Below are 24,304 nucleotides of genomic sequence, written 5' to 3' on the forward strand. Positions count from 1 at the left end.
CAGTGCTCTGGAATTTTGGACATGGTACCTGTTCTCAGGGAAGGGAATTCCCCATTATTAAGCAAAAAACTGGGACTTAGGGCTTGGGAAACTGTAAGTGAGCCTGGAGGGGCAGGCCTTTACGCCCAGTAGTGAAAGGCTTTTCAGGGTCTCAACACTGCTTTTTCTCCGATTTCAAAACCTAAGGAAGGACTGTCAGAGTCCCAGGTCAGTCCAGTGTGAGGTGCCACATGTTGGGGACAATGCGCGGTCTCTGGCCTGATTGACGCCCAGGGAGATTTTAAAGGAGCGCTGGCAGCCGCCTACCTGTAACCCTACACAGCTGGGAAGAGTAAGTCTGTGAGCAGAAGTTGAGCTGGAGCTGTGGGTGTTAGGCCTTTAAGAGAACTTCCAGAGATTGGGAAGTCACCCCGCTTCTTAGGAGCTCAGTATACAGCCTTGTGAGTCATCCATAGGCGAACAAGGGGGGTTAAAGTCCGAAAACGCTCACGTGAAGAAAGGATGGGGCCCTGTGACGAGCTTTTAGTGGTCATATCATCAGTGGAGTTTGGAATGCTGGACAGCCAGAAGGGCTCAGGTGGATAAGTCCTTGGGGTACGGAGATCAGCAGGAAATGCTGACGTGATTGACGGAAAAGGGGCACGTGGATAGCCAGATGTGCTCAGGTGTTCCAAGTTCTTGGGGCCCTGGTGCTGGCCGGAAGTGCTGACGTCATCGAGGGGGAGTGGCCACGAAAACAGCCCTAAATGCTCAGGTTTATAAGGGCTTGATAACCGGGGAGCAACAGGAAGTGCTGACGTCATGGGAGGGATGGGGACACGTGGAGAGCCAGAAATACTCAGGTGGATAAGTGCTTGGGGCTCTCCGGCTGGCCAGAAGTGCTGACGTCATCAAGGGGAGTGGCCACGTAGAGAGCCAGGTGAATGCATTCCAGGGAGGGTCGCTAGAGGTCACAAACAACCCAACTTCCTTGGGTCAGTGCTCTGGAATTTTGGACATGGTACCTGTTCTCAGGGAAGGGCGTTCCCCATTATTAAGCAAAAAACTGGGACTTAGGGCTCGGGAAACTGTAAGTGATTCTGGAGGGGCAGGCCTTTATGCCCAGTAGTGAAAGGATTTTCAGGGTCTCAACACTGCTTTTTCTCCGATTTCAAAACCTAAGGAATGACTGTCAGAGTCCCAGGTCAGTCCAGTGTGAGGCGCCCGCATGTTGGGGACAATGCGGGGTCTCTGGCCTGTCGACGCCCAGGGAGATTTTAAAGGAGCGCTGGCAGCCGCCTGCCTGTAACCCTACCCAGCTGGGAAGAGTAAGTCTGTGAGCAGAAGTTGAGCTGGAGCTGTGGGTGGTAGGCCTTTAAGAGAACTTCCAGAGATTGGGAAGTCACCCCGCTTCTTAGGAGCTCAGTAGACAGCCTTGTGAGTCATTGGTCAGGCGAACAAGGGGGTTTACTGGCCGAAAACGCTCACGTGAAGAAAGTTTGGGGCCCTGTGAACAGCTTTTTGTGGTCATATCAATCAGTGGAGTTTGGAATGCTGGACAGCCAGTAGTGCTCAGGTGGATAAGTCCTTGGGGTCCAGAGACCAGCAGGAAATGCTGACGTGATTGACGGGAAAGGGGCATGTGGATAGCCAGAAGTGCTCAGGTGGTCTAAGTTCTTGGGACCCTGGGTCTGCCGGAAGTGCTGATGTCATCGAGGGGGAGTGGCCACGAAAACAGCCCTAAATGCTCAGGTTTATAAGGGCTTGATGACCGGGGAGCAGCAGGAAGTGCTGACGTCATGGGAGGGATGGGGACACGTGGAGAGCCAGAAATACTCAGGTGGACAAGTGCTTGGGGCTCTCCGGCTGGCCAGAAGTGCTGACGTCATCAAGGGGAGGGGCCACGTAGAGAGCCAGGTGAATGCATTCCAGGGAGGGTCGCTAGAGGTCACAAACAACCCAACTTCCATGGGTCAGTGCTCTGGAATTTTGGACATGGTACCTGTTCTCAGGGAAGGGCGTTCCCCATTATTTAGCAAAAAACGGGTTCTTAGGGCTCAGGAAACTGTAAGTGAGCCTCTAGGGGCAGGCCTTTTCGCCCAGTAGTGAAAGGCTTTTCAGGGTCTCAACACTGCTTTTTCCCCGATTTCAAAACCTAAGGAAGGACTGTCAGAGTCCCAGGTCAGTCCAGTGTGAGGTGCCCACATGTTGGGGACAATGCGCGGTCTCTGGCCTGATCGACGCCCAGGGAGTTTTTAAAGGAGCGCTGGCAGCCGCCTGCCTGTAACCCTACCCAACTGGGAAGAGTAAGTCTGTGAGCTGAAGTTGAGGTGGAGCTGTGGGTGTTAGGCCTTTAAGAGAACTTCCAGAGATTGGGAAGTCACCCCGATTCTTAGGAGCTCAGTAGACAGCCTTGTGAGTCATCGGTCAGGCGAACAAGGGGGGTTAATGGCCGAAAACGCTCACGTGAAGAAAGGTTGGGGCACTGTGACCAGCTTTTAGTGGTCATATCATCAGTGGAGTTTGGAATGCTGGACAGCTAGAAGGGCTCAGGTGGATAAGTCCTTGGGGTCCGGAGACCAGCAGGAAATGCTGACGTGATTGACGGGAAAGGGGCACGTGGATAGCCAGAAGTGCTCAGGTGTTCCAAGTTCTTGGGGCCCTGTGGCTGGCCGGAAGTGCTGACGTCATCGAGGGGGAGTGGCCACGAAAACAGCCCTAAATGCTCAGGTTTATAAGGGCTTGATGACCGGGGAGCAGCAGGAAGTGCTGACGTCATGGGAGGGATGGGGACACGTGGAGAGCCAGAAATACTCAGGTGGACAAGTGCTTGGGGCTCTCCGGCTGGCCAGAAGTGCTGACGTCATCAAGGGGAGGGGCCACGTAGAGAGCCAGGTGAAGGCATTCCAGGGAGGGACGTAGAGGTAACAAACAACCCAACTTCCATGGGTCAGTGCTCTGGAATTTTGGACATGGTACCTGTTCTCAGGGAAGGGCGTTCCCCATTATTAAGCAAAAAACTGGGACTTAGGGCTCGGGAAACTGTAAGTGAGCCTGGAGGGGCAGGCCTTTATGCCCAGTAGTGAAAGGCTTTTCAGGGTCTCAACACTGCTTTTTCCCCGATTTCAAAACCTAAGGAAGGACTGTCAGAGTCCCAGGTCAGTCCAGTGTGAGGTTCCCACATGTTGGGGACAATGCGCGGTCTCTGGCCTGAGCGACGCCCAGGGAGATTTTAAAGGAGCGCTGGCAGCCGCCTGCCTGTAACCCTACCCAGCTGGGAAGAGTAAGTCTGTGAGCAGAAGTTGATCTGGAGCTGTGGTTGTTAGGCCTTTAAGAGAACTTCCAGAGATTGGGAAGTCACCCCGCTTCTTAGGAGCTCAGTAGACAGCCTTGTGAGTCATTGGTCAGGCGAACAAAGGGGGTTAATGACAGAAAACGCTCACGTGAAGAAAGGTTGGGGCACTGTGACCAGCTTTTAGTGGTCATATCATCAGTGGAGTTTGGAATGCTGGACAGCCAGAAGGGCTCAGGTGGATAAGTCCTTGGGGTCCGGAGACCAACAGGAAATGCTGACGTGATTGACGGGAAAGGGGCATGTGGATAGCCAGAAGTGCTCAGGTGGTCTAAGTTCTTGGGACCCTGGGTCTGCCGGAAGTGCTGATGTCATCGAGGGGGAGTGGCCACGAAAACAGCCCTAAATGCTCAGGTTTATAAGGGCTTGATGACCGGGGAGCAGCAGGAAGTGCTGACGTCATGGGAGGGATGGGGACACGTGGAGAGCCAGAAATACTCAGGTGGACAAGTGCTTGGGGCTCTCCGGCTGGCCAGAAGTGCTGACGTCATCAAGGGGAGGGGCCACGTAGAGAGCCAGGTGAATGCATTCCAGGGAGGGTCGCTAGAGGTCACAAACAACCCAACTTCCATGGGTCAGTGCTCTGGAATTTTGGACATGGTACCTGTTCTCAGGGAAGGGCGTTCCCCATTATTAAGCAAAAAACGGGTTCTTAGGGCTCAGGAAACTGTAAGTGAGCCTCTACGGGCAGGCCTTTTCGCCCAGTAGTGAAAGGCTTTTCAGGGTCTCAACACTGCTTTTTCCCCGATTTCAAAACCTAAGGAAGGACTGTCAGAGTCCCAGGTCAGTCCAATGTGAGGTGCCCGCATGTTGGGGAAAATGCGTGGTCTCTGGCCTGATCGACGCCCAGGGAGATTTTAAAGGAGCGCTGGCAGCCGCCTACCTGTAACCCTACACAGCTGGGAAGAGTAAGTCTGTGAGCAGAAGTTGAGCTGGAGCTGTGGGTGTTAGGCCTTTAAGAGAACTTCCAGAGATTGGGAAGTCACCCCGCTTCTTAGGAGCTCAGTATACAGCCTTGTGAGTCATCGGTTAGGCGAACAAGGGGGGTTAATGGCCGAAAACGCTCACGTGAAGAAAGTTTGGGACACTGTGACCAGCTTTTAGTGGTCATATCATCAGTGGAGTTTGGAATGCTGGACAGCCAGAAGGGCTCAGGTGGATAAGTCCTTGGGGTCCGGAGACCAGCAGGAAATGCTGACGTGATTGACGGGAAAGGGGCACGTGGATAGCCAGAAGTGCTCAGGTGTTCCAAGTTCTTGGGGCCCTGTGGCTGGCCGGAAGTGCTGACGTCATCGAGGGGGAGTGGCCACGAAAACAGTTCTAAATGCTCAGGTTTATAAGGGCTTGATGACCGGGGAGCAGCAGGAAGTGCTGACGTCATGGGAGGGATGGGGACACGTGGAGAGCCAGAAATACTCAGGTGGACAAGTGCTTGGAGCTCTCCGGCTGGCCAGAAGTGCTGACGTCATCAAGGGGAGGGGCCACGTAGAGAGCCAGGTGAAGGCATTCCAGGGCGGGTCACTAGAGGTCACAAACAACCCAAGTTCCATGGGTCAGTGCTCTGGAATTTTGGACATGGTACCTGTTCTCAGGGAAGGGCGTTCCCCATTATTAAGCAAAAAACGGGACTTAGGGCTCAGGAAACTGTAAGTGAGCCTCGAGGGGCAGGCCTTTTCGCCCAGTAGTGAAAGGCTTTTCAGGGTCACAACACTGCTTTTTCCCCGATTTCAAAACCTAAGGAAGGACTGTCAGAGTCCCAGGTCAGTCCAATGTGAGTTGCCCACATGTTGGGGACAATGAGGGGTCTGTGGCCTCATCGACGCCCAGTGAGATATTAAAGGAGCGCTGGCAGCCGCCTGCCTGTAACCCTACCCAGCTGGGAAGAGTAAGTCTCTGAGCAGAAGTTGAGGTGGAGCTGTGGGTGTTAGGCCTTTAAGAGAACTTCCAGAGATTGGGAAGTCACCCCGCTTCTTAGGAGCTCAGTAGACAGCCTTGTGAGTCATCGGTCAGGCGAACAAGGGGGGTTAATGGCCGAAAACGCTCATGTGAAAAAGGTTGGGGCCCTGTGACCAGCTTTTAGTGGTCATATCTTCAGTGGAGTTTGGAATGCTGGACAGCCAAAAGGGCTCAGGTGGATAAGTCCTTGGGGTCCAGAGACCAGCAGGAAATGCTGACGTGATTGACGGGAAAGGGGCACGTGGATAGCCAGAAGTGCTCAGGTGTTCCAAGTTCTTGGGGCCCTGGGGCTGGCCGGAAGTGCTGACGTCATCGAGGGGGAGTGGCCACGAAAACAGCCCTAAATGCTCAGGTTTATAAGGGCTTGATGACCGGGGAGCAGCAGGAAGTGCTGACGTCATGGGAGGGATGGGGACACGTGGAGAGCCAGAAATACTCAGGTGGGCAAGTGCTTGGGGCTCTCCGGCTGGCCAGAAGTGCTGAAGTCATCAAGGGGACGGGCCACGTAGAGAGCCAGGTGAATGCATTCCAGGGAGGGTCGCTAGAGGTCACAAACAACCCAACTTCCATGGGTCAGTGCTCTGGAATTTTGGACATGGTACCTGTTCTCAGGGAAGGGCGTTCCCCATTATTAAGCAAAAAACTGGGACTTAGGGCTCAGGAAACTGTAAGTGAGCCTGGAGGGGCAGGCCTTTACGCACAGTAGTGAAAGGCTTTTCAGGGTCTCAACACTGCTTTTTCTCCGATTTCAAAACCTAAGGAAGGACTGTCAGAGTCCCAGGTCAGTCCAGTGTGAGGTGCCCACATGTTGGGGACAATGCGCGGTCTCTGGCCTGATCGACGCCCAGGGAGATTTTTTTTTTTTTTTTTTTTTTTTTGTGTACACATTTAGTTTTATTGTAACAAAGCAACTTGTACACTTTTAATGTTTAAAACTGAGCATCATCTTTTCTTTCCAGTGAAACAAAAAGAAAATTTAAAAATAAACAGGAACAAAATTACAATAGAGAAATGTCAATTCCAAATAAGATCCTACAGGTTCTGCTGATTCTCCCATTGAGTGGCAGGGCTCAAGTCATCATTAGGAGAGAATTTTATTTTAAAAGTGTCATCTTAGACTGCAAGGATGTCCGTTAAACATCACAATTAAACATGCCAAAGGAGAAGCCATGTTGTCAAAATGCCCACTTAACCCACCCAAACATCTCAAACCCACCCTTTGCTCACCTTCTATAACCCCCCCTTTTTTTTAAAGTTTTTTTTTTCTTTTTTTAAACAAGAGAAAGTAGACAGATACATGTTGGTAAATGCTAACTGTCCATATTCACATAGAGACACAGTGTAATCTCTGAGCCCAATATACAGAGAAAGGAGGAAAAAAGCTGGAATTCTATGCACTACTACACAGGGGCCTAGCAACCTCCAGCTCCCAGCAGAGCAAGGGAGCAGGTGGTTTTTCTTTTTTCCCACAGAGCACGGTGGTGTTGATTCCATTAAGTTTTTCTTGAGACAGGAAGGGATAAAAATTAATTTGGAACAGAAAGGGGCAAAGATTCTTTTCCCACTGTATTCTGCTCAAGGTACATCCCCCCCCAAAGAAGGTGAGAACCATGGTGTAAAGGAGAGAAAAAGAGACCTCAAAAACAGGGCGACTGAGCACAAGAGGGGGGGAAAAAAAGACTGCAACTTGCTCCCAGGGACTGGAGAAAATTAAAAAAGGTTGGAATCCATCAGTGTTCATTAGTCATCTTCTCCTTCATCTTCCTCTCCTTCTTCCCCCTCATCATCATCTTCATCTTCTTCACCTTCATCCTCATCCCCTTCTTCATCAATATCTTCCAACCCTTCCTCTTCTTCATCATCATCATCATCTTCTTCTCCTTCCCCTTCTTCATCATCCATGTCAGGAACCAAGTAGTACTGTAAAGGATTTGGCCAAATGTCATCTTTGATGACTTCTCCTAACTCATCTGCACCTGCATCAGAATGGTCAGTAAACCAGGTAAAGAAGCTTTCTGGTTCCTCATGCTGTCTCTTCCTGCTGGCTTTATTCTGTGTTTGACTTGAACGTTTCGTCAAATCCTTTCCAGATTTCCATTTGATTTCAGTGGACTTTGAAGATGGATCACCACTCTCATTCAGATGAAACTCTTTGGAGAGAACTTTATTTTCGAAGTAAGGATTTTCATCAAAATAAAAATCTATTCTGTAACCTGATTTAATATCTTCAAATTCTGTCACTTCAACTCTTGTCAAATAATGCAGCGCCTCTTCATCCTCTTCCCCAAGCAGTGCAGACACTTGTGGATGGTTGACAAATGTTGTTACCCAAAAATTTGGGATTTTGGCGATCAATTCTGACCTCTTCTGAAAAAATGGTTGGCGGAGTTTGTTGTATTGCTGTTCTACTTTCAAAATCTCCTCACTGGCTTGTTCATTAAGTCTGTCTATTTCATTTTGTACTTCATCAATATGTTCAATCGCTTCTTGCTGTTCTTTTTCTCCCTTCGGCACGTCCGGAGGGGTCGGCTTCTTCTCCGGCTTGGGGGCTGCAGCCAGTTTCGGTTTCTTCGTCTGAGGTGGGAGCGAGGACGGGCGTTTGGGGGCCATGCTGCGTGTGAGGCAAGTCGGAGGATCTCCCAGGGAGATTTTAAAGGAGCGCTGGCAGCCGCCTGCCTGTAACCCTACCCAGCTGGGAAGAGTAAGTCTGTGAGCAGAAGTTGAGCTGGAGCTGTGGGTGTTAGGCCTTTAAGAGAACTTCCAGAGATTGGGAAGTCACCCCGCTTCTTAGGAGCTCAGTAGACAGCCTTGTGAGTCATTGGTCAGGCGAACAAGGGGGGTTAATGGCCGAAAACGCTCAAGTGAAGAAAGGTTGGGGCACTGTGACCAGCTTTTAGTGGTCATATCATCAGTGGAGTTTGGAATGCTGGACAGCCAGAAGGGCTCAGGTGGATAAGTCCTTGGTGTCCGGAGACCAACAGGAAATGCTGACGTGATTGACGGGAAAGGGGCATGTGGATAGCCAGAAGTGCTCAGGTGGTCTAAGTTCTTGGGACCCTGGGTCTGCCGGAAGTGCTGATGTCATCGAGGGGGAGTGGCCACGAAAACAGCCCTAAATGCTCAGGTTTATAAGGGCTTGAGACCGGGGAGCAGCAGGAAGTGCTGACGTCATGGGAGGGATGGGGACACGTGGAGAGCCAGAAATACTCAGGTGGACAAGTGCTTGGGGCTCTCCGGCTGGCCAGAAGTGCTGACGTCATCAAGGGGAGGGGCCACGTAGAGAGCCAGGTGAATGCATTCCAGGGAGGGTCGCTAGAGGACACAAACAACCCAACTTCCATGGGTCAGTGCTCTGGAATTTTGGACATGGTACCTGTTCTCAGGGAAGGGCGTTTTCCATTATTAAGCAAAAAACGGGTTCTTAGGGCTCAGGAAACTGTAAGTGAGCCTCTAGGGGCAGGCCTTTTCGCCTAGTAGTGAAAGGCTTTTCAGGGTCTCAACACTGCTTTTTCCCCGATTTCAAAACCTAAGGAAGGACTGTCAGAGTCCCAGGTCAGTCCAATGTGAGGTGCCCGCATGTTGGGGACAATGCGGGGTCTGTGGCCTGATCGACGCCCAGTGAGATTTTAAAGGAGCGCTGGCAGCCACCTGCCTGTAACCCTACCCAGCTGGGAAGAGTAAGTCTGTGAGCTGAAGTTGAGGTGGAGCTGTGGGTGTTAGGCCTTTAAGAGAACTTCCAGAGATTGGGAAGTCACCCCGCTTCTTAGGAGCTCAGTAGACAGCCTTGTGAGTCATTGGTCAGGCGAACAAGGGGGGTTAATGGCCGAAAACACTCACGTGAAGAAAGTTTGGGGCCCTGTGACCAGCTTTTTGTGGTCATATCATCAGTGGAGTTTGGAATGCTGGACAGCCAGAAGTGCTCAGGTGGATAAGTCCTTGGGGTCCGGAGACCAGCCGGAAATGCTGACGTCATTGACGGGAAAGGGGCTCATGGATAGCCAGAAGTGCTCAGGTGTTCCAAGTTCTGGGGCCCTGGGGCTGGCCGGAAGTGCTGACGTCATCGAGGGGGAGTGGCCACGAAAACAGCCCTAAATGCTCAGGTTTATAAGGGCTGATGACCGGGGTGCAGCAGGAAGTGCTGACGTCATGGGAGGGATGGGGACACGTGGAGAGCCAGAAATACTCAGGTGGACAAATACTTGGCGCTCTCTGGCTGGCCAGAAGTGCTGATGTCATCAAGGAGAGCGGCCACGTAGAGAGCCAGGTGAATGCATTCCAGGGAGGGTCGCTAGAGGTCACAAACAACCCAACTTCCTTGGGTCAGTGCTCTGGAATTTTGGACATGGTACCTGTTCTCAGGGAAGGGCGTTCCCCATTATTAAGCAAAAAACTGGGACTTAGGGCTCGGGAAAATGTAAGTGAGCCTGGAGGGGCAGGCCTTTACGCACAGTAGTGAAAGGCTTTTCAGGGTCTCAACACTGCTTTTTCTCCGATTTCAAAACCTAAGGAAGGACTGTCAGAGTCCCAGGTCAGTCCAGTGTGAGGTGCCCACATGTTGGGGACAATGCGCGGTCTCTGGCCTGATCGACGCCCAGGGAGATTTTAAAGGAGCGCTGGCAGCCGCCTGCCTGTAACCCTACCCAGCTGGGAAGAGTAAGTCTGTGAGCAGAAGTTGAGCTGGAGCTGTGGGTGTTAGGCCTTTAAGAGAACTTCCAGAGATTGGGAAGTCACCCCGCTTCTTAGGAGCTCAGTAGACAGCCTTGTGAGTCATTGGTCAGGCGAACAAGGGGGGTTAATGGCCGAAAACGCTCACGTGAAGAAAGGTTGGGGCACTGTGACCAGCTTTTAGTGGTCATATCATCAGTGGAGTTTGGAATGCTGGACAGCCAGAAGGGCTCAGGTGGATAAGTCCTTGGTGTCCGGAGACCAACAGGAAATGCTGACGTGATTGACGGGAAAGGGGCATGTGGATAGCCAGAAGTGCTCAGGTGGTCTAAGTTCTTGGGACCCTGGGTCTGCCGGAAGTGCTGATGTCATCGAGGGGGAGTGGCCATGAAAACAGCCCTAAATGCTCAGGTTTATAAGGGCTTGAGACCGGGGAGCAGCAGGAAGTGCTGACGTCATGGGAGGGATGGGGACACGTGGAGAGCCAGAAATACTCAGGTGGACAAGTGCTTGGGGCTCTCCGGCTGGCCAGAAGTGCTGACGTCATCAAGGGGAGGGGCCACGTAGAGAGCCAGGTGAATGCATTCCAGGGAGGGTCGCTAGAGGACACAAACAACCCAACTTCCATGGGTCAGTGCTCTGGAATTTTGGACATGGTACCTGTTCTCAGGGAAGGGCGTTTTCCATTATTAAGCAAAAAACGGGTTCTTAGGGCTCAGGAAACTGTAAGTGAGCCTCTAGGGGCAGGCCTTTTCGCCTAGTAGTGAAAGGCTTTTCAGGGACTCAACACTGCTTTTTCCCCGATTTCAAAACCTAAGGAAGGACTGTCAGAGTCCCAGGTCAGTCCAATGTGAGGTGCCCGCATGTTGGGGACAATGCGGGGTCTGTGGCCTGATCGACGCCCAGTGAGATTTTAAAGGAGCGCTGGCAGCCACCTGCCTGTAACCCTACCCAGCTGGGAAGAGTAAGTCTGTGAGCTGAAGTTGAGGTGGAGCTGTGGGTGTTAGGCCTTTAAGAGAACTTCCAGAGATTGGGAAGTCACCCCGCTTCTTAGGAGCTCAGTAGACAGCCTTGTGAGTCATCGGTCAGGCGAACAAGGTTGGTTAATGGCCGAAAACGCTCACGTGAAAAAAGGTTGGGGCCCTGTGACGAGCTTTTAGTGGTCATATCATCAGTGGAGTTTGGAATGCTGGACAGCCAGAAGGGCTCAGGTGGATAAGTCCTTGGGGTCCGGAGACCAGCAGGAAATGCTGACGTGATTGACGGAAAAGGGGCACGTGGATAGCCAGAAGTGCTCAGGTGTTCCAAGTTCTTGGGGCCCTGTGGCTGGCCGGAAGTGCTGACGTCATCGAGGGGGAGTGGCCACGAAAACAGCCCTAAATGCTCAGGTTTATAAGGGCTTGATGACCGGGGAGCAGCAGGAAGTGCTGACGTCATGGGAGGGATGGGGACACGTGGAGAGCCAGAAATACTCAGGTGGACAAGTGCTTGGGGCTCTCCGGCTGGCCAGAAGTGCTGACGTCATCAAGGGGAGGGGCCACGTAGAGAGCCAGGTGAATGCATTCCAGGGAGGGTCGCTAGAGGTCACAAACAACCCAACTTCCATGGGTCAGTGCTCTGGAATTTTGGACATGGTACCTGTTCTCAGGGAAGGGAGTTCCCCATTATTAAGCAAAAAACTGGGACTTAGGGCTTGGGAAACTGTAAGTGAGCCTGGAGGGGCAGGCCTTTACGCCCAGTAGTGAAAGGCTTTTCAGGGTCTCAACACTGCTTTTTCTCCGATTTCAAAACCTAAGGAAGGACTGTCAGAGTCCCAGGTCAGTCCAGTGTGAGGTGCCACATGTTGGGGACAATGCGCGGTCTCTGGCCTGATTGACGCCCAGGGAGATTTTAAAGGAGCGCTGGCAGCCGCCTACCTGTAACCCTACACAGCTGGGAAGAGTAAGTCTGTGAGCAGAAGTTGAGCTGGAGCTGTGGGTGTTAGGCCTTTAAGAGAACTTCCAGAGATTGGGAAGTCACCCCGCTTCTTAGGAGCTCAGTATACAGCCTTGTGAGTCATCCATAGGCGAACAAGGGGGGTTAAAGTCCGAAAACGCTCACGTGAAGAAAGGATGGGGCCCTGTGACGAGCTTTTAGTGGTCATATCATCAGTGGAGTTTGGAATGCTGGACAGCCAGAAGGGCTCAGGTGGATAAGTCCTTGGGGTACGGAGATCAGCAGGAAATGCTGACGTGATTGACGGAAAAGGGGCACGTGGATAGCCAGAAGTGCTCAGGTGTTCCAAGTTCTTGGGGCCCTGGTGCTGGCCGGAAGTGCTGACGTCATCGAGGGGGAGTGGCCACGAAAACAGCCCTAAATGCTCAGGTTTATAAGGGCTTGATAACCGGGGAGCAACAGGAAGTGCTGACGTCATGGGAGGGATGGGGACACGTGGAGAGCCAGAAATACTCAGGTGGATAAGTGCTTGGGGCTCTCCGGCTGGCCAGAAGTGCTGACGTCATCAAGGGGAGTGGCCACGTAGAGAGCCAGGTGAATGCATTCCAGGGAGGGTCGCTAGAGGTCACAAACAACCCAACTTCCTTGGGTCAGTGCTCTGGAATTTTGGACATGGTACCTGTTCTCAGGGAAGGGCGTTCCCCATTATTAAGCAAAAAACTGGGACTTAGGGCTCGGGAAACTGTAAGTGATTCTGGAGGGGCAGGCCTTTATGCCCAGTAGTGAAAGGATTTTCAGGGTCTCAACACTGCTTTTTCTCCGATTTCAAAACCTAAGGAATGACTGTCAGAGTCCCAGGTCAGTCCAGTGTGAGGCGCCCGCATGTTGGGGACAATGCGGGGTCTCTGGCCTGATCGACGCCCAGGGAGATTTTAAAGGAGCGCTGGCAGCCGCCTGCCTGTAACCCTACCCAGCTGGGAAGAGTAAGTCTGTGAGCAGAAGTTGAGCTGGAGCTGTGGGTGGTAGGCCTTTAAGAGAACTTCCAGAGATTGGGAAGTCACCCCGCTTCTTAGGAGCTCAGTAGACAGCCTTGTGAGTCATTGGTCAGGCGAACAAGGGGGTTTACTGGCCGAAAACGCTCACGTGAAGAAAGTTTGGGGCCCTGTGAACAGCTTTTTGTGGTCATATCAATCAGTGGAGTTTGGAATGCTGGACAGCCAGTAGTGCTCAGGTGGATAAGTCCTTGGGGTCCAGAGACCAGCAGGAAATGCTGACGTGATTGACGGGAAAGGGGCATGTGGATAGCCAGAAGTGCTCAGGTGGTCTAAGTTCTTGGGACCCTGGGTCTGCCGGAAGTGCTGATGTCATCGAGGGGGAGTGGCCACGAAAACAGCCCTAAATGCTCAGGTTTATAAGGGCTTGATGACCGGGGAGCAGCAGGAAGTGCTGACGTCATGGGAGGGATGGGGACACGTGGAGAGCCAGAAATACTCAGGTGGACAAGTGCTTGGGGCTCTCCGGCTGGCCAGAAGTGCTGACGTCATCAAGGGGAGGGGCCACGTAGAGAGCCAGGTGAATGCATTCCAGGGAGGGTCGCTAGAGGTCACAAACAACCCAACTTCCATGGGTCAGTGCTCTGGAATTTTGGACATGGTACCTGTTCTCAGGGAAGGGCGTTCCCCATTATTTAGCAAAAAACGGGTTCTTAGGGCTCAGGAAACTGTAAGTGAGCCTCTAGGGGCAGGCCTTTTCGCCCAGTAGTGAAAGGCTTTTCAGGGTCTCAACACTGCTTTTTCCCCGATTTCAAAACCTAAGGAAGGACTGTCAGAGTCCCAGGTCAGTCCAATGTGAGGTGCCCGCATGTTGGGGACAATGCGGGGTCTGTGCCCTGATCGACGCCCAGTGAGATTTTAAAGGAGGGCTGGCAGCCACCTGCCTGTAACCCTACCCAGCTGGGAAGAGTAAGTCTGTGAGCTGAAGTTGAGGTGGAGCTGTGGGTGTTAGGCCTTTAAGAGAACTTCCAGAGATTGGGAAGTCACCCCGCTTCTTAGGAGCTCAGTAGACAGCCTTGTGAGTCATTGGTCAGGCGAACAAAGGGGGTTAATGACAGAAAACGCTCACGTGAAGAAAGGTTGGGGCACTGTGACCAGCTTTTAGTGGTCATATCATCAGTGGAGTTTGGAATGCTGGACAGCCAGAAGGGCTCAGGTGGATAAGTCCTTGGGGTCCGGAGACCAACAGGAAATGCTGACGTGATTGACGGGAAAGGGGCATGTGGATAGCCAGAAGTGCTCAGGTGGTCTAAGTTCTTGGGACCCTGGGTCTGCCGGAAGTGCTGATGTCATCGAGGGGGAGTGGCCACGAAAACAGCCCTAAATGCTCAGGTTTATAAGGGCTTGATGACCGGGGAGCAGCAGGAAGTGCTGACGTCATGGGAGGGATGGGGACACGTGGAGAGCCAGAAATACTCAGGTGGACAAGTGCTTGGGGCTCTCCGGCTGGCCAGAAGTGCTGACGTCATCAAGGGGAGGGGCCACGTAGAGAGCCAGGTGAATGCATTCCAGGGAGGGTCGCTAGAGGTCACAAACAACCCAACTTCCATGGGTCAGTGCTCTGGAATTTTGGACATGGTACCTGTTCTCAGGGAAGGGCGTTCCCCATTATTAAGCAAAAAACGGGTTCTTAGGGCTCAGGAAACTGTAAGTGAGCCTCTACGGGCAGGCCTTTTCGCCCAGTAGTGAAAGGCTTTTCAGGGTCTCAACACTGCTTTTTCCCCGATTTCAAAACCTAAGGAAGGACTGTCAGAGTCCCAGGTCAGTCCAATGTGAGGTGCCCGCATGTTGGGGAAAATGCGTGGTCTCTGGCCTGATCGACGCCCAGGGAGATTTTAAAGGAGCGCTGGCAGCCGCCTACCTGTAACCCTACACAGCTGGGAAGAGTAAGTCTGTGAGCAGAAGTTGAGCTGGAGCTGTGGGTGTTAGGCCTTTAAGAGAACTTCCAGAGATTGGGAAGTCACCCCGCTTCTTAGGAGCTCAGTATACAGCCTTGTGAGTCATCGGTTAGGCGAACAAGGGGGGTTAATGGCCGAAAACGCTCACGTGAAGAAAGTTTGGGACACTGTGACCAGCTTTTAGTGGTCATATCATCAGTGGAGTTTGGAATGCTGGACAGCCAGAAGGGCTCAGGTGGATAAGTCCTTGGGGTCCGGAGACCAGCAGGAAATGCTGACGTGATTGACGGGAAAGGGGCACGTGGATAGCCAGAAGTGCTCAGGTGTTCCAAGTTCTTGGGGCCCTGTGGCTGGCCGGAAGTGCTGACGTCATCGAGGGGGAGTGGCCACGAAAACAGTTCTAAATGCTCAGGTTTATAAGGGCTTGATGACCGGGGAGCAGCAGGAAGTGCTGACGTCATGGGAGGGATGGGGACACGTGGAGAGCCAGAAATACTCAGGTGGACAAGTGCTTGGAGCTCTCCGGCTGGCCAGAAGTGCTGACGTCATCAAGGGGAGGGGCCACGTAGAGAGCCAGGTGAAGGCATTCCAGGGCGGGTCACTAGAGGTCACAAACAACCCAAGTTCCATGGGTCAGTGCTCTGGAATTTTGGACATGGTACCTGTTCTCAGGGAAGGGCGTTCCCCATTATTAAGCAAAAAATGGGACTTAGGGCTCAGGAAACTGTAAGTGAGCCTCGAGGGGCAGGCCTTTTCGCCCAGTAGTGAAAGGCTTTTCAGGGTCACAACACTGCTTTTTCCCCGATTTCAAAACCTAAGGAAGGACTGTCAGAGTCCCAGGTCAGTCCAATGTGAGTTGCCCACATGTTGGGGACAATGAGGGGTCTGTGGCCTCATCGACGCCCAGTGAGATATTAAAGGAGCGCTGGCAGCCGCCTGCCTGTAACCCTACCCAGCTGGGAAGAGTAAGTCTCTGAGCAGAAGTTGAGGTGGAGCTGTGGGTGTTAGGCCTTTAAGAGAACTTCCAGAGATTGGGAAGTCACCCCGCTTCTTAGGAGCTCAGTAGACAGCCTTGTGAGTCATCGGTCAGGCGAACAAGGGGGGTTAATGGCCGAAAACGCTCATGTGAAAAAGGTTGGGGCCCTGTGACCAGCTTTTAGTGGTCATATCTTCAGTGGAGTTTGGAATGCTGGACAGCCAAAAGGGCTCAGGTGGATAAGTCCTTGGGGTCCAGAGACCAGCAGGAAATGCTGACGTGATTGACGGGAAAGGGGCACGTGGATAGCCAGAAGTGCTCAGGTGTTCCAAGTTCTTGGGGCCCTGGGGCTGGCCGGAAGTGCTGACGTCATCGAGGGGGAGTGGCCACGAAAACAGCCCTAAATGCTCAGGTTTATAAGGGCTTGATGACCGGGGAGCAGCAGGAAGTGCTGACGTCATGGGAGGGATGGGGACACGTGGAGAGCCAGAAATACTCAGGTGGGCAAGTGCTTGGGGCTCTCCGGCTGGCCAGAAGTGCTGAAGTCATCAAGGGGACGGGCCACGTAGAGAGCCAGGTGAATGCATTCCAGGGAGGGTCGCTAGAGGTCACAAACAACCCAACTTCCATGGGTCAGTGCTCTGGAATTTTGGACATGGTACCTGTTCTCAGGGAAGGGCGTTCCCCATTATTAAGCAAAAAACTGGGACTTAGGGCTCAGGAAACTGTAAGTGAGCCTGGAGGGGCAGGCCTTTACGCACAGTAGTGAAAGGCTTTTCAGGGTCTCAACACTGCTTTTTCTCCGATTTCAAAACCTAAGGAAGGACTGTCAGAGTCCCAGGTCAGTCCAGTGTGAGGTGCCCACATGTTGGGGACAATGCGCGGTCTCTGGCCTGATCGACGCCCAGGGAGATTTTTTTTTTTTTTTTTTTTTTTTTGTGTACACATTTAGTTTTATTGTAACAAAGCAACTTGTACACTTTTAATGTTTAAAACTGAGCATCATCTTTTCTTTCCAGTGAAACAAAAAGAAAATTTAAAAATAAACAGGAACAAAATTACAATAGAGAAATGTCAATTCCAAATAAGATCCTACAGGTTCTGCTGATTCTCCCATTGAGTGGCAGGGCTCAAGTCATCATTAGGAGAGAATTTTATTTTAAAAGTGTCATCTTAGACTGCAAGGATGTCCGTTAAACATCACAATTAAACATGCCAAAGGAGAAGCCATGTTGTCAAAATGCCCACTTAACCCACCCAAACATCTCAAACCCACCCTTTGCTCACCTTCTATAACCCCCCCTTTTTTTTAAAGTTTTTTTTTTCTTTTTTTAAACAAGAGAAAGTAGACAGATACATGTTGGTAAATGCTAACTGTCCATATTCACATAGAGACACAGTGTAATCTCTGAGCCCAATATACAGAGAAAGGAGGAAAAAAGCTGGAATTCTATGCACTACTACACAGGGGCCTAGCAACCTCCAGCTCCCAGCAGAGCAAGGGAGCAGGTGGTTTTTCTTTTTTCCCACAGAGCACGGTGGTGTTGATTCCATTAAGTTTTTCTTGAGACAGGAAGGGATAAAAATTAATTTGGAACAGAAAGGGGCAAAGATTCTTTTCCCACTGTATTCTGCTCAAGGTACATCCCCCCCCAAAGAAGGTGAGAACCATGGTGTAAAGGAGAGAAAAAGAGACCTCAAAAACAGGGCGACTGAGCACAAGAGGGGGGGAAAAAAAGACTGCAACTTGCTCCCAGGGACTGGAGAAAATTAAAAAAGGTTGGAATCCATCAGTGTTCATTAGTCATCTTCTCCTTCATCTTCCTCTCCTTCTTCCCCCTCATCATCATCTTCATCTTCTTCACCTTCATCCTCATCCCCTTCTTCATCAATATCTTCCAACCCTTCCTCTTCTTCATCATCATCATCATCTTCTTCTCCTTCCCCTTCTTCATCATCCATGTCAGGAACCAAGTAGTACTGTAAAGGATTTGGCCAAATGTCATCTTTGATGACTTCTCCTAACTCATCTGCACCTGCATCAGAATGGTCAGTAAACCAGGTAAAGAAGCTTTCTGGTTCCTCATGCTGTCTCTTCCTGCTGGCTTTATTCTGTGTTTGACTTGAACGTTTCGTCAAATCCTTTCCAGATTTCCATTTGATTTCAGTGGACTTTGAAGATGGATCACCACTCTCATTCAGATGAAACTCTTTGGAGAGAACTTTATTTTCGAAGTAAGGATTTTCATCAAAATAAAAATCTATTCTGTAACCTGATTTAATATCTTCAAATTCTGTCACTTCAACTCTTGTCAAATAATGCAGCGCCTCTTCATCCTCTTCCCCAAGCAGTGCAGACACTTGTGGATGGTTGACAAATGTTGTTACCCAAAAATTTGGGATTTTGGCGATCAATTCTGACCTCTTCTGAAAAAATGGTTGGCGGAGTTTGTTGTATTGCTGTTCTACTTTCAAAATCTCCTCACTGGCTTGTTCATTAAGTCTGTCTATTTCATTTTGTACTTCATCAATATGTTCAATCGCTTCTTGCTGTTCTTTTTCTCCCTTCGGCACGTCCGGAGGGGTCGGCTTCTTCTCCGGCTTGGGGGCTGCAGCCAGTTTCGGTTTCTTCGTCTGAGGTGGGAGCGAGGACGGGCGTTTGGGGGCCATGCTGCGTGTGAGGCAAGTCGGAGGATCTCCCAGGGAGATTTTAAAGGAGCGCTGGCAGCCGCCTGCCTGTAACCCTACCCAGCTGGGAAGAGTAAGTCTGTGAGCAGAAGTTGAGCTGGAGCTGTGGGTGTTAGGCCTTTAAGAGAACTTCCAGAGATTGGGAAGTCACCCCGCTTCTTAGGAGCTCAGTAGACAGCCTTGTGAGTCATTGGTCAGGCGAACAAGGGGGGTTAATGGCCGAAAACGCTCACGTGAAGAAAGGTTGGGGCACTGTGACCAGCTTTTAGTGGTCATATCATCAGTGGAGTTTGGAATGCTGGACAGCCAGAAGGGCTCAGGTGGATAAGTCCTTGGTGTCCGGAGACCAACAGGAAATGCTGACGTGATTGACGGGAAAGGGGCATGTGGATAGCCAGAAGTGCTCAGGTGGTCTAAGTTCTTGGGACCCTGGGTCTGCCGGAAGTGCTGATGTCATCGAGGGGGAGTGGCCATGAAAACAGCCCTAAATGCTCAGGTTTATAAGGGCTTGAGACCGGGGAGCAGCAGGAAGTGCTGACGTCATGGGAGGGATGGGGACACGTGGAGAGCCAGAAATACTCAGGTGGACAAGTGCTTGGGGCTCTCCGGCTGGCCAGAAGTGCTGACGTCATCAAGGGGAGGGGCCACGTAGAGAGCCAGGTGAATGCATTCCAGGGAGGGTCGCTAGAGGACACAAACAACCCAACTTCCATGGGTCAGTGCTCTGGAATTTTGGACATGGTACCTGTTCTCAGGGAAGGGCGTTTTCCATTATTAAGCAAAAAACGGGTTCTTAGGGCTCAGGAAACTGTAAGTGAGCCTCTAGGGGCAGGCCTTTTCGCCTAGTAGTGAAAGGCTTTTCAGGGACTCAACACTGCTTTTTCCCCGATTTCAAAACCTAAGGAAGGACTGTCAGAGTCCCAGGTCAGTCCAATGTGAGGTGCCCGCATGTTGGGGACAATGCGGGGTCTGTGGCCTGATCGACGCCCAGTGAGATTTTAAAGGAGCGCTGGCAGCCACCTGCCTGTAACCCTACCCAGCTGGGAAGAGTAAGTCTGTGAGCTGAAGTTGAGGTGGAGCTGTGGGTGTTAGGCCTTTAAGAGAACTTCCAGAGATTGGGAAGTCACCCCGCTTCTTAGGAGCTCAGTAGACAGCCTTGTGAGTCATCGGTCAGGCGAACAAGGTTGGTTAATGGCCGAAAACGCTCACGTGAAAAAAGGTTGGGGCCCTGTGACGAGCTTTTAGTGGTCATATCATCAGTGGAGTTTGGAATGCTGGACAGCCAGAAGGGCTCAGGTGGATAAGTCCTTGGGGTCCGGAGACCAGCAGGAAATGCTGACGTGATTGACGGAAAAGGGGCACGTGGATAGCCAGAAGTGCTCAGGTGTTCCAAGTTCTTGGGGCCCTGTGGCTGGCCGGAAGTGCTGACGTCATCGAGGGGGAGTGGCCACGAAAACAGCCCTAAATGCTCAGGTTTATAAGGGCTTGATGACCGGGGAGCAGCAGGAAGTGCTGACGTCATGGGAGGGATGGGGACACGTGGAGAGCCAGAAATACTCAGGTGGACAAGTGCTTGGGGCTCTCCGGCTGGCCAGAAGTGCTGACGTCATCAAGGGGAGGGGCCACGTAGAGAGCCAGGTGAATGCATTCCAGGGAGGGTCGCTAGAGGTCACAAACAACCCAACTTCCATGGGTCAGTGCTCTGGAATTTTGGACATGGTACCTGTTCTCAGGGAAGGGAGTTCCCCATTATTAAGCAAAAAACTGGGACTTAGGGCTTGGGAAACTGTAAGTGAGCCTGGAGGGGCAGGCCTTTACGCCCAGTAGTGAAAGGCTTTTCAGGGTCTCAACACTGCTTTTTCTCCGATTTCAAAACCTAAGGAAGGACTGTCAGAGTCCCAGGTCAGTCCAGTGTGAGGTGCCACATGTTGGGGACAATGCGCGGTCTCTGGCCTGATTGACGCCCAGGGAGATTTTAAAGGAGCGCTGGCAGCCGCCTACCTGTAACCCTACACAGCTGGGAAGAGTAAGTCTGTGAGCAGAAGTTGAGCTGGAGCTGTGGGTGTTAGGCCTTTAAGAGAACTTCCAGAGATTGGGAAGTCACCCCGCTTCTTAGGAGCTCAGTATACAGCCTTGTGAGTCATCCATAGGCGAACAAGGGGGGTTAAAGTCCGAAAACGCTCACGTGAAGAAAGGATGGGGCCCTGTGACGAGCTTTTAGTGGTCATATCATCAGTGGAGTTTGGAATGCTGGACAGCCAGAAGGGCTCAGGTGGATAAGTCCTTGGGGTACGGAGATCAGCAGGAAATGCTGACGTGATTGACGGAAAAGGGGCACGTGGATAGCCAGAAGTGCTCAGGTGTTCCAAGTTCTTGGGGCCCTGGTGCTGGCCGGAAGTGCTGACGTCATCGAGGGGGAGTGGCCACGAAAACAGCCCTAAATGCTCAGGTTTATAAGGGCTTGATAACCGGGGAGCAACAGGAAGTGCTGACGTCATGGGAGGGATGGGGACACGTGGAGAGCCAGAAATACTCAGGTGGATAAGTGCTTGGGGCTCTCCGGCTGGCCAGAAGTGCTGACGTCATCAAGGGGAGTGGCCACGTAGAGAGCCAGGTGAATGCATTCCAGGGAGGGTCGCTAGAGGTCACAAACAACCCAACTTCCTTGGGTCAGTGCTCTGGAATTTTGGACATGGTACCTGTTCTCAGGGAAGGGCGTTCCCCATTATTAAGCAAAAAACTGGGACTTAGGGCTCGGGAAACTGTAAGTGATTCTGGAGGGGCAGGCCTTTATGCCCAGTAGTGAAAGGATTTTCAGGGTCTCAACACTGCTTTTTCTCCGATTTCAAAACCTAAGGAATGACTGTCAGAGTCCCAGGTCAGTCCAGTGTGAGGCGCCCGCATGTTGGGGACAATGCGGGGTCTCTGGCCTGTCGACGCCCAGGGAGATTTTAAAGGAGCGCTGGCAGCCGCCTGCCTGTAACCCTACCCAGCTGGGAAGAGTAAGTCTGTGAGCAGAAGTTGAGCTGGAGCTGTGGGTGGTAGGCCTTTAAGAGAACTTCCAGAGATTGGGAAGTCACCCCGCTTCTTAGGAGCTCAGTAGACAGCCTTGTGAGTCATTGGTCAGGCGAACAAGGGGGTTTACTGGCCGAAAACGCTCACGTGAAGAAAGTTTGGGGCCCTGTGAACAGCTTTTTGTGGTCATATCAATCAGTGGAGTTTGGAATGCTGGACAGCCAGTAGTGCTCAGGTGGATAAGTCCTTGGGGTCCAGAGACCAGCAGGAAATGCTGACGTGATTGACGGGAAAGGGGCATGTGGATAGCCAGAAGTGCTCAGGTGGTCTAAGTTCTTGGGACCCTGGGTCTGCCGGAAGTGCTGATGTCATCGAGGGGGAGTGGCCACGAAAACAGCCCTAAATGCTCAGGTTTATAAGGGCTTGATGACCGGGGAGCAGCAGGAAGTGCTGACGTCATGGGAGGGATGGGGACACGTGGAGAGCCAGAAATACTCAGGTGGACAAGTGCTTGGGGCTCTCCGGCTGGCCAGAAGTGCTGACGTCATCAAGGGGAGGGGCCACGTAGAGAGCCAGGTGAATGCATTCCAGGGAGGGTCGCTAGAGGTCACAAACAACCCAACTTCCATGGGTCAGTGCTCTGGAATTTTGGACATGGTACCTGTTCTCAGGGAAGGGCATTCCCCATTATTTAGCAAAAAACGGGTTCTTAGGGCTCAGGAAACTGTAAGTGAGCCTCTAGGGGCAGGCCTTTTCGCCCAGTAGTGAAAGGCTTTTCAGGGTCTCAACACTGCTTTTTCCCCGATTTCAAAACCTAAGGAAGGACTGTCAGAGTCCCAGGTCAGTCCAATGTGAGGTGCCCGCATGTTGGGGACAATGCGGGGTCTGTGCCCTGATCGACGCCCAGTGAGATTTTAAAGGAGGGCTGGCAGCCACCTGCCTGTAACCCTACCCAGCTGGGAAGAGTAAGTCTGTGAGCTGAAGTTGAGGTGGAGCTGTGGGTGTTAGGCCTTTAAGAGAACTTCCAGAGATTGGGAAGTCACCCCGCTTCTTAGGAGCTCAGTAGACAGCCTTGTGAGTCATCGGTCAGGCGAAAAAGGGGGGTTAATGGCCTAAAACGCTCACGTGAAGAAAGGTTGGGGCCCTGTGACGAGCTTTTAGTGGTCATATCATCAGTGGAGTTTGGAATGCTGGACAGCCAGAAGGGCTCAGGTGGATAAGTCCTTGGGGTCCAGAGACCAGCAGGAAATGCTGACGTGATTGATGGGAAAGGGGCACGTGGATAGCCAGAAGTGCTCAGGTGTTCCAAGTTCTTGGGGCCCTGGGGCTGGCCGGAAGTGCTGACATCATCGAGGGGGAGTGGCCACGAAAACAGCCCTAAATGCTCAGGTTTATAAGGGATTGAGACCGGGGAGCAGCAGGAAGTGCTGACGTCATGGGAGGGATGGGGACACGTGGAGAGCCAGAAATACTCAGGTGGACAAGTGCTTGGGGCTCTCCGGCTGGCCAGAAGTGCTGACGTCATTAAGGGGAGGGGCCACGTAGAGAGCCAGGTGAATGCATTCCAGGGAGGGTCGCTAGAGGTCACAAACAACCCAACTTCCATGGGTCAGTGCTCTGGAATTTTGGACATGGTACCTGTTCTCAGGGAAGGGCGTTCCCCATTATTAAGCAAAAAACGGGTTCTTAGGGCTCAGGAAACTGTAAGTGAGCCTCTAGGGGCAGGCATTTTCGCCCAGTAGTGAAAGGCTTTTCAGGGTCTCAACACTGCTTTTTCCCCGATTTCAAAACCTAAGGAAGGACTGTCAGAGTCCCAGGTCAGTCCAATGTGAGGTGCCCACATGTTGGGGACAATGCGCGGTCTCTGGCCTGATCGACGCCCAGGGAGATTTTAAAGGAGCGCTGGCAGCCGCCTACCTGTAACCCTACCCAGCTGGGAAGAGTAAGTCTGTGAGCAGAAGTTGAGCTGGAGCTGTGGGTGTTAGGCCTTTAAGAGAACTTCCAGAGATTGGGAAGTCACCCCGCTTCTTAGGAGCTCAGTATACAGCCTTGTGAGTCATCGATAGGCGAACAAGGGGGGTTAATGTCCGAAAACGCTCACGTGAAGAAAGGATGGGGCCCTGTGACGAGCTTTTAGTGGTCATATCATCAGTGGAGTTTGGAATGCTGGACAGCCAGAAGGGCTCAGGTGGATAAGTCCTTGGGGTACGGAGATCAGCAGGAAATGCTGACGTGATTGACGGGAAAGGGGCACGTGGATAGCCAGAAGTGCTCAGGTGTTCCAAGTTCTTGGGGCCCTGGGACTGGCCGGAAGTGCTGACGTCATCGAGGGGGAGTGGCCACGAAAACAGCCCTAAATGCTCAGGTTTATAAGGGCTTGATAACCGGGGAGCAACAGGAAGTGGTGACGTCATGGGAGGGATGGGGACACTTGAAGAGCCAGAAATACTCAGGTGGACAAGTGCTTGGGGCTCTCCAGATGGCCAGAAGTGCTGACGTCATCAAGGGGATGGGCCACGTAGAGAGCCAGGTGAATGCATTCCAGGGAGGGTCGCTAGAGGTCACAAACAACCCAACTTCCATGGGTCAGTGCTCTGGAATTTTGGACATGGTACCTCTTCTCAGGGAAGGGCGTTCCCCATTATTAAGCAAAAAACTGGGACTTAGGGCTCGGGAAACTGTAAGTGAGCCTGGAGGGGCAGGCCTTTACGCCCAGTAGTGAAAGGCTTTTCAGGGTCTCAACACTGCTTTTTCCCCGATTTCAAAACCTAAGGAAGGACTGTCAGAG

The 24,304-nt window shown here is 52.0% G+C and overlaps 2 protein-coding genes across 2 annotated transcripts; both read right to left on the bottom strand.

Annotated features, from left to right (window-relative positions):
- Positions 1 to 6,971: 6,971 nt before the first annotated feature.
- Positions 6,972 to 7,897, bottom strand: LOC308238245 (protein SET-like; the record flags this gene model as incomplete). Its single annotated transcript, XM_080649899.1, has 1 exon — positions 6,972 to 7,897. The coding sequence occupies one exon, from the start codon at positions 7,895 to 7,897 to the stop codon at positions 7,028 to 7,030; it is 870 nt and encodes a 289-aa protein (XP_080506025.1). The 3' UTR covers positions 6,972 to 7,027.
- A 9,660-nt stretch (positions 7,898 to 17,557) lies between these two features.
- LOC308238284 (protein SET-like) lies at positions 17,558 to 18,483 on the bottom strand (the record flags this gene model as incomplete). The annotated part of the gene is made up of 1 exon (XM_080649984.1): positions 17,558 to 18,483. One exon carries the CDS (start codon positions 18,481 to 18,483, stop codon positions 17,614 to 17,616), a length of 870 nt encoding a protein of 289 aa, XP_080506110.1. The 3' UTR covers positions 17,558 to 17,613.
- Between the last annotated feature and the right edge of the window lie 5,821 nt (positions 18,484 to 24,304).

The sequence above is a fragment of the Plecotus auritus genome (assembly GCF_963455305.1).
Source record: "Plecotus auritus genome assembly, chromosome: 13".
Taxonomy (NCBI): Eukaryota; Metazoa; Chordata; class Mammalia; order Chiroptera; family Vespertilionidae; genus Plecotus; species Plecotus auritus.